Source organism: Excalfactoria chinensis, chromosome 10, assembly GCF_039878825.1.
Source record: "Excalfactoria chinensis isolate bCotChi1 chromosome 10, bCotChi1.hap2, whole genome shotgun sequence".
In the NCBI taxonomy this organism is placed as follows: Eukaryota; Metazoa; Chordata; class Aves; order Galliformes; family Phasianidae; genus Excalfactoria; species Excalfactoria chinensis.
Window position 1 is genome coordinate 16,302,628 of NC_092834.1, and position 10,101 is coordinate 16,312,728.

Genomic DNA, 10,101 nt, shown 5'->3' on the forward strand with positions numbered 1-10,101 from the left:
CTTCCTCCTAAGATCCAACCTAAACTTCTCTGTCTCTGTTTCAAACCATTCCCCCTTGTCCTATCACTGTCCACCCTCACAAACAGCCGTATATTTCTTGCCAATACGGATCAGACAGCATATTTTTTATTATATTTAGTACATTGTTTGCAATAGAAGTTATGAGATTTGGTCACCATTTGGCTCGCTTCTTCAACAGCTTACAGTCATGTCACAGGGTGAAGCAGGCCATGCTCCTGAAAGATTCTCCAAAGAGAAATACAGACCCAAAGCAAACCAAACCAAAAGCAGAGTATGACACAGAAGCAGTGGTTAAATGATTCAGACGGGCATGATCCTGAGCACTGCAAATCTGCAATGAGATGTTACTGTGTCAGGTAACCACCAGTCCTCCTCACCAAGCTTCTCCAACAAGGCTATGGAAAGCACAAGAAGCAACACATACACAACAAAGCTACTGACAACAATGCTTTGAGAGGGAAGAGCACCCAAGTGTTGGGCCACAAAAACCAAGCTGCAGAGAATCAGGCCATCTGAAGGAACTAAGTACAACTAAACATCCTACAGACCTGGACAACCAAGTGTCTTTCTCACAAGCACACCAGTGTACCATGAAGAATATGACAGTAACCACGTGAGAGCAGGACCAGGAATTCATTTAGACATGGATGGACAACAGACACCCATGCTCCCTCTACGGTGGGAACATCCACACTTCCTTTCTGTGGGCAACTCCAGACGGTGATTCAGTCTACAATAAAATAAACACCTAAGAAGGAAAAACATCTGGAGCTTTCAGCTCCCTCCCTCCTCCATTTACTGTAGAGCAAACCTGGCCTCTGGCTTCCAGATGTTTGAAGGATGGTGAGATCAACCCAAACGTGCAGGGTACACCAAGCCAGTACCAAAGGATTCACTGAATCCATCACCTTCTCATGTTACACCAAGGCATCTTTCTGCTCCCCACTTGAGAAACCCAGCAGTGATTTCCAAGCAGAATACAAAAACCTTAAATACAGTCAAAGGAATTCCAGACCCCATACAAATAACCAGGACTACTCACTGCTCCTGTCCCAGCCACACACTAGAGATCCAGAACACACCTGTTACACATGCAGACAAACCCGTGCATAAGGCCAACAAGCCATACACCCACAGTGCTCATTCAATTTACACAGCAGATCATAGAACCACAGAACAGCTGAGCTTGGGGAGGATCTCAGAGATTGCCCAGTCCCACCCCCCAGCTGTGAGCAGTTGCCACCCACTAGATCAGGCTGCCCAGGATCCCACCCAACCTGTTCTTGTTACATCCAGGGATGGGGCACCCAAAGCTCCCTGTTCCATTGCCTCATCACCCTCTGAGTAGCAAACGTCTTCCTAACACCTCACTTAGATCTACCCTTTACTTCAGTCCTTTGTCCCTTGTCTTGTCCATGTAAAAAGTCAGTGCCCCTCCTGCTTGTAAGCTCCCTTCAAGTACTGGCAGGCCTAATGAGGTCTCCCTAGGATCTTCTCCAAGCTGAACTAAAGCCCAGCTCACTCAACCTTTCTACACAAGAGAAGTGCTCCAGCCCCCTGAACAACTTTGTGGTGTCCCTCCTCTGGACCTGCTCCAACAGCTCCACATCCCTGTTGTGTTGTGCTGCTGGCCTGGACACAGTACTGCAGATGGGACCTCACAAGGGCAGAGTGGGACAACCCCCTCCCTCTCTCTGCTGGCCAATCCTCTGTTGACGCAGCCCAGGATACTGCTGGCCTTCCAGGCTGCAGGAGCACACTGCTGGCTAACATCCAGGACACAATTAAGGACTGAGATGCTCTCAATTAATTCTTCTCCCAGTCTGTACATGTACCTAAGACTGTCCCAACCATGTACAACACCTTGCAGCTGGCCTTGTTGTACCTCATTAGGTTCCATTCCAAGCCTTTCCAAGTCCCTCTGGATGGCTTCTCTTCCTTCTGTCTTATCAACTGCACCACTCAGCTCGGTGCCACCAGCAAACTGATGAGGATGCATTCAATCCCATCATCTACACCACTCATGGAGATGCTGAAGAGCACCCATCCCCAAATCAATGGGGGGACAGCCCTCATCACCACCCTCCACCTGGGCATGGAGACACTGGCAACCCTATGGCTGGGACCACTCAACCAACTCAAACAATCCAGCCTTCAAATCCCAACTCAGAAATAAGGATGTGCTGCACTCCCATAGAACAAAATAATGCCTCATTCAATTAAAGGAGACTCTCATAGCTGCAAAGCTTAAACGAATACATATATACATACTTGGCAAGCTCGATACAATGAGGGAGACCTGGCAATAAAGTTCACACTTGTAGAGCATCTGTAACCACCTGGCAACAGAAGAGGTCTGAGATGCAGCTATTGAACTCCAGGAAACACCAAGTGGAAAAGCAACACTGAAGACACCTAAGCTAGAAAGGAGGAGCAGTAACTGCAACACAGGACAGCAAAAGTGATTAAGAAAATGCTTAAGAATTTATTTAGGGATTATAATCAAGACATGATTGCCAAGGAATTGATGCAGCAAAAGAAAGACGTAGTAAAGAAGCGTTCCCAGATGCTCCCCACACAAACTGTTGGTAAAAATCAAAGCTAAGCTGTCTGTAAATACAGACAAAGCTACTAAAAGTAGACTCATGATAAATGAACTCGCTAAAAAAAGGCAGGCACCTCTCCGAGCCACCAATGACAACTGAAGGACAGACGCAAAGTGCTCTCACCAACTACAAATGTAACCCAGCACTTCTCCTGCAAGGTCATCATTTGCTGGAGCATTCCAGGCTAGTAAATCCATTTATCTGAATTAGCTCAGGCCAAAACCTTATGTTCATCACAATATAAGCACTCACACACACCCCTATGAAATAAAATGCTCTGTTTTCAGACTTATCAGGGAGTCGTGAGCCAGATAACTCAAGAGAAATCAAAAGGCTCAGCAGCAGTGAAAACCAGGTCACTGTCACAAAATACTGTAGAAATGGCATTCTTAAATGGAGAGCCACAGCGCCCTTCACTGCCACTCTATCTTTTTTTGGGGGGAGCATGGAAGTGAGGGTGACTGATACGTTTCTGTCTTTAAGCAGCCAAGACTAAGACTGCTTGCGTGCCCTTGGACGGCCTACCTGCATGGGCTGAGTGAGAACTGGGTGCAGATTTAAAATGTGATGGCCTCAAAGTGCTGTGTGATGTCACATGAGAAAGGAAAAAAAAGATAAAGAATAATTTTAAGGGAATGCATAATCTGTTCTTTTATAGAGGTAGGAATGTGTGACCTCAAGACCTCTCAGTCCTCCTTTCATTAAGATACTCAGCTCCAACATCTCCTTGCAGCTTACACAGACCTCACAAACCCCATTTCTCTGCTGACACTCTTAAACTGCGTGACACAAAACCTGACCAAGTACTTCAACCAAAAACTATTCCCTTCTCCTGCAGACTGCATTGTTACCATGCAAAAAAACAAACAGAATCACAGAACGGACTGGGTTGCAAAGGCCCACAGTGCTCATCCAGTTCCACCCCCCTGCTGTGTGCAGGGTCACCAACCAGCAGCCCAGGCTGCCCAGAGCCACATCCAGCCTGGCCTTGAATGCCTGCAGGGATGGGGCATCCACAGCCTCCTTGGGCAGCCTGTTCCAGTGCGTCACCAGGTGAAAAACTTCCTCCTAAGATCCAAACTAAACTTCTCTGTCTCAGTTTAAAGCCATTCCCCTTGTCCTATCACTGCCCACCCACACAAACAGCCATTCTCCCTCCTGTTTAAATGCTCCCTTTAAGTCTTGGAAGGCCACAACGAGGTCTCCTCAGCTCCTTCTCCAAGCTAAACAAGCCCATTAGAAGCACACAACCTCATGTGCACGCAGCTGACAAACAAGGAGCTGAGCTCACACTTGCATGTCCTGGTGCAGCACAGCTCTGTGCAGCAGGGCCGGCACCTGGAGAGTCAATCACTGGCACAGCTGCTGCATGTGCTCTTCACAACGACCTTTGCTCCACAAGGCCCAGGGCCGAACTGCAGCACCGTGATTGCAACAGCTGTGCCTTTGGGGGGGGTCACCACCCCACACAGGTGCTGCTGCTTTCTGCTCTTCGTTTTGGCCACTCTCGGTACTTCAAACCGACCGATACATTTATTGCTGCTCCTGCAGCGCTCCGCTAACGGCACTACCCGTCAAAGCACGGCAGGCCGCACAGCGAACGCCGTGAGCCCGGCAGCCCCGTTAGGAGCAACCACCGCGTCTCAGCGCCACCAGCCGAACAACAGACTCCGCGCCCCCCCCGCGCCCCGCAGTGCCGGCCCGACCCCCGCCCGCACTCACCGCCCTCCTCGCGCCGCGCGCCGCCGCCGCCCGCAACATGGCTCCGCCGCCCCGCTCCGCGCCGCTCTCGCGAGATCCGCCGCGCCGCACCGCTTCCTCATTGGTCGCGGTTCGGAGCCAATGAGCGGCGGCGGAGAGCGCCCCCCCCCGGCGGCGGGATGGTTGAAGCGGGCGCGGCGCCCATTGGTTGTTTATTCATTGGCTATTGAGGCGCTATGCGGTTTGCAAGGGATGCGCCCCAAAACAACCAGGAGCTGCTCCATCCAAACTGACCTACTTGCATCAGAGCCCGGAATGAACTGACTCTCCTGCAGGAGATCTGCTTTAGCAGCATGTGGTGTCTCTGGATGGGCAGAGTGCCGCAGACACCCCCCAGGTCAGGTTTGTGGGTGTAACGCCACCAGCCTGGAGGCACATCGGGCTCCTGGTTGTATTTTCTGCCTATAATTTGAGTTTAAAGCCCTCAGCATCACTTCAGATGCGTGTAATCTTTATTGAAACTGGCTTGATGCGGATTATTCCCCGCAGCACAAAGGAAGTCCTTATCACGGATGGCCGCAGTTGGAGGAGCTTATAACTGTAATCAGGTGGGGATTATATCAGTGCGATCCATATTAGCTGAATGGTGGCAATAAAAAACCCTTTTTATCAACCAAATGTGACCTTCCCACCTCCAGCACGACAGCAATAAAGGTAGGAAAACCACGGCAGGCAGGTGCTGCCAGCACCGGAGTCAGCATCATCCTGCCACCGGGCAGAGGAGATGACTCTATTCTGAAGGAAAAATGAGGCAGTAATTAGTGGAAGCAGATCCATTTATAAATGCATTGTTATCCAGGATTATTTCCTTATTATCTGCTGACCCAGTTTCTGTATCTGAAAGGGAATTCCATTTTTTCACACTCCCGGAGTGGGAGGCAAATCAATAACACACCTTGTTCTAACTTGGAACAATAGAGTTGCAAAGGTGTCGGTGTGCCTGCCCTGCGGCCTCTGACAAAAGGAACACGAAACAAGAGCCATGACAAACGTGTGACCACGTCCTCCAAACAGAATCGGATTTTGGTTCCCTTAAAATACATAATTCCTAATTAAAACATATGGAATCCAGCTAATACAGCCTCACAGCTATGGGATTTAATGAAGGGGAGGCATTTTTATTTATTTATTTATTCTATTGCTGCTATGCTGGTCCCCTCTGGCAGGGGTCATCCTCAGCTTACTCCTCCCACCACCGCCAGGCAGAACGGACTCAGATAAATTAGAGGAGCTTCATTTGGGAGACTTCTCCACCGCACAAAAGGATTCGCCTCCTAATCTGTCAAAATCCAATAAGGTTAAAGCAACTGCAACCTGCTTAGGGCTCCGTGTGCAGGATCTGCAGCCCGGGGCCAAGCAGGTGCCTGTGGGGAGAGACAGGGTAACAACCTGTGCTGGGAGGGCCACGGGAAAGCTCTGCTGCTGAAATACCCTATGCCTGAGTGCTGCAAAGCACACAGCCAAAGCAGTCCAGCAGCCTAGGATATGACCAGCCCCCCTATGCTCAGCCCTTCCCCCGTGAACATGGGACCATTGGCATGGGATGGCACACACCTCCCCAAGGCCCTGCCCCCATCCACAGACACAGGCTGACAATCTTGGATTTCTTTGGAGTAAAACCCCAGCACAGGTGTGCTTAGTGCTCTGCCCAGATCAGCTTACGGCCACCCACCCACATCTGCCATCAGCACTTGGTTTCTCACAAGGCCCTCCATAAACCCTCAGGTGAGCACAGCACCACCGGCACCACCGGCACCACCGGCACCACCTCCAACACAGGGTGCAGAGGGGAGCCCTCCCTCAGAAACACCCCAGCAGCCAGCCAACCATCCCTGCTAAGCCTACAAAGCCACTGCTGACAGGTGTTCCCCTTTCCTGCCATCCCTCACTAACCATTTCCAGGTGCTGACCAGGTAATAAGGGTGCAGTGATAAACCCGCAAGCTGGCAGTGTTCCCCAAGTGCAAGTTGCTGTCTGAGCAAGAGACAGCCCTCCTAGCCAAGGACAGGTAAGGAGGGATGTATACAGGCACCTCCAGCACACAGGGCAGGCTCCCTGAGCAGGCAGCTCCCACTGCACCATCCTGCACGGTCCCCTGGGGAGCACTCCTCTCCATCCTGCTCAATACCTGTGGTGCCCTGCATCCTGCACTCCAGTGTGTGCCTCACCTCCTTGCTAATGGGAGATGTGTGTAAAATGCACCACTGGGTCGTACGGCATTATTTTATAAGCAGGAGCTGCTTTCTGTGCCCATCGTGCTGCTGGGGAGAAACCTGGATGTGGTGCTGGTAGCGGCCCAGCACTTCTGCAGCAGCACGGACACCTGGGGGAATGGCAGCATAGAAAAGGGAAAGCTGCTCTTCCTTTCTTCTCCTTCAATTCCCACTCAGTAAGCAACGCTCTGCTGCTAAGGGCAGCAGCCTCAATAAAGCTGTTCTCAGAGCTTTGAGACCTGTTTGGTTGTGGGCACCTCTGTGAGCTACCTGCTGCCCATCCCACCCGCTGCCAATGCTCCTCCCAGCCCCACCTCTCAAACCCCACATCGCAGCCACTGCCTTTCACCCAGCAGAAAATGGCACAAGATCCCCAAAAATGTGAACTCAATTTGCACTGCAGTGAAAGTAGGGAGGCAGCAGGACGGCCTTGCAGGGAGCGGGGCAGCCTCTCCCATGCTGGCAGGCTGCATCAAGGCCAGATGCATCTCTTGAGGTCGCCAAACCAATGGGCTCAGTGTGAGAGGAGAAAGAACAACAGCAGGCCAAGTGCAGGGCCCGGCGCAAAGGGAGTCAGACGAGGCGGTGGGATGAACCCACGAGCTTTCTGCATCCCTCTTACCCAGAGGGGACGGGGTGGCAAGGGCTCCCTTTGCCATTCTACCGCGGCTGATTCTTAATCAATAGCAGGGCTGGCAGCAGCTCTTGTGCAATACCACTTTCTGCAGAGCCCTGCTCTTCCCCTGCAATGCTCCCAACCCCTGCTGGTCTCAGAAGAATTGAGCCCAAAGCTCCACATAGCAATTCAAATGCATCACCAGACATTGGGCCACCGGGTTAACCGCTGTTTAATTTCGTCACATTTGTTTGTGAGTTATGTACGTGCCTTTCTTTTGTCAACATCTCCTTTTAAAAAGGATATTGATTTTGTTTTCAAAGGCCCTCGAAAATAAAATGAATGGCTACATTCTAAGGAAGAGTCATTTTCTCAACAGCTGTAAATAATTTATTGTTCGCAACCCACCCAGATCAAAAGATACTTCATCAACTGATGTGGCAAAATCTGGTGCAAGCTGCATTTCTATTATCTCAGATCCAATTAACCATTTGGAGCAGACTAAAACATAACTAGATCAATCCAGAATCAGATTAATAACCAATCCATAATCACATTAATCACAATCTGTCCATAATTAGCCATCAGATAATCCCACCGGACAGGAGGTGACACGCAGTATCCCATTATCTCATTAATTACCTATTTTCAGTATCAGACATTGTCCCCGAATCTGAGGAAATGTTTTGAAAGGAAGAACACGCGGGGAATGTTTTGGCACGTCCTCCCCACCAAAGACCCATAGAGTTCAATGAGTTTGACCACCTTTGCTTCTGCATATCCTGCCAGAGCCAAGGCTGGGGCTGAGAGACGTCGTGTTGTTCAATAAAATATGATCATTATCTGAGGGAGGCGGATAAATAAAACATTGGTTTCGTGCGGACAAGTTTCCAAAAGAAAAGAAAACCCTTCTTCAAAGGTTTGAATGGTAACACGATAACAATAGCCCTGCAACGCTAAATCTTATTGCAGATGGTTCCTGTCCTTTTTTGTAATGTAAGTGAAATTGCGTTCCATCTGTTTTAATTTTATAATGGACTTAATCCACGGCTGGCTCGCAAAGAATCGGCATTCACTGCCACTGCAATCTGCTGCAAACAAAACAGAACTGTCACCGTTTCCCCTTTCTAGAGGCAACTCGTGGTTATATGCAGGAGCACAACCCGGAGAGCCGCCCCGCAGAGGACAGATGTGATGCCAACCCCCAGCACCACGGCCGGCCCCAGCTGCCCCCGGAGCAGCAAAGGGGCACCGGGGAGCGTCAGCCCGAGGGAGGGCATCGGGTTTCCACTCGCAGCTCCCCAGCAATTCCAGCCAACCTGAAGGCGGTTTTCCAGGCAATCAGCCCCGTTTGGGGCCGTGAGGTGTTAGTTTTGTGCCTCTAGGCGTTACCTGGCGGAACTTCAAACTTGACACACACCTCTGCGGGAGGTTCGAGGCTTTCGGGGTTTTGGTGTTTCCACGGCAATTGAATTCTTGGGGTTTTCCAGCCTGCTGCCCCCACCTGCCCAAATCCCATCTGCCCTCCTGGGCTCTGCGTGCTGCACGCTGGCACGGGTGAGCCTGCAGCGCTGCTGGGCTGGCCCTGCTGTAACCCTTCCTGCCCTCCAGACAGAGGGAGGTTTGGGTGAACACGGAGAACCTTGCCATCGAGTGGGAAAGCAGTGATGCAACACGCAACGTGCCTGCCGAGCCGCCGGATCCTTAGGAGTGCCTCGTTCTGCTATTACCCTGACATTCCATTTCTGCACTTTGCTAATAACACTCAGGCTCCCGACACCTGCCCCTCGGGTAATGCCGCCGTGAAAAGCCGGCAGCGCGCTGACAGAGCCCTCCGCACCATCCGGCTCCGCGGGGGACGCGCGGACACCGGCGCAGCGCTCCGGGTGTCGGGCAGGGATGCCCAAATGCCCCGGCTGGACGGTCAGCCCGAACGCCGCTGCACCGCCCTCCGCTGCCCCCGCACAAACGCACGCGGGTGTTTGCAGCATCTCAAAGCGGCAGCGGGGGCTCAAACAGACGGTCTGGGTTAGCCAAGTCCTCCTCTCCCCCGTCCTCTGCGGTGTCACACCCGCGGGTTGCCGGACGGAGCACCGACTGCCCGCTGCTCTCAGAGCGCAGCCCGTCCTCTCTAAGCGCAGCCGCAGCCACCGCATCCTTCCGCACCGCGCAGGTGGACCCGCGCCCGTCACACGGCCCGCAATGCGCGGAGCGGCGGGGAGCAGACCGCACGGCGGGGCTGGCGGGCGCGGAGCCGCAGGGAGGCAGCGATTCCGCCCCGCCGGGGCTACCATGGAGCCGCTGAGCCGCTCCTGCTGCCGTGCCGTCAAGTCTGGGGGCATTTAAAACCGCCGGAGCGCAATGCCTGCCGCTCCGGTAATGCACGGGATGGCGTGGGGATGGGGGAGGGGGGTGAGGAGAGCGGAGAAAGGAAAGAAGCGAGGTGGGATCAGGTGCACGGAGCCGCCGCAACGCGCGGCCGTTCCCGCCGATCCCGGCCGGCCGCTGTCGGGAACGGCCGCCCCGACGGGTCCGACGGTCCCGAACGCCCCGAACGTCGGGTGTCCGCCGGTGTCCGCCTCCCCTCCGCGCTCCGTGCCGGGCTGGCGCTGCCGGAACCCGTCGGAGCTCCGGGGGCACCGGGGGGATCCGCGCCGCTCCGCGCCCCGCCGCGCGCCCATTGTTCGGCGCGGCCAATCCGGGCCCTCCCTCCCCGCGGCCGCCAATCGCCTCCGGGGGCCGCGCGGTGAGGTCAGCGCCGCCCCCCCCTCCTCCTCCTCCACCGCCGCCCCCCCCCGCCCGGTGCGCGCTGACATCACGGCGCTGCCCGGCGGGGCGGGCCCGGGGGGGCGGGCGCGGCCCCCGCCCCGCGCGGCGCGGGTAG

At 53.5% G+C, this 10,101-nt stretch overlaps 1 protein-coding gene across 2 annotated transcripts in view; it reads right to left on the reverse strand.

The window, feature by feature from the left end:
• Nucleotides 1-4,432, reverse strand: part of ETFA (electron transfer flavoprotein subunit alpha) — a 28,503-nt gene extending 24,071 nt beyond the window's left edge. For both annotated transcript variants that reach the window (XM_072345447.1, XM_072345446.1), the window contains exon 1: nt 4,350-4,432. In XM_072345447.1, the coding sequence (XP_072201548.1) occupies nt 4,350-4,388 (39 nt within the window). In that variant the 5' untranslated portion in view covers nt 4,389-4,432. The remainder of the gene's footprint in view (nt 1-4,349) is intronic.
• Nucleotides 4,433-10,101: the final 5,669 nt, after the last annotated feature.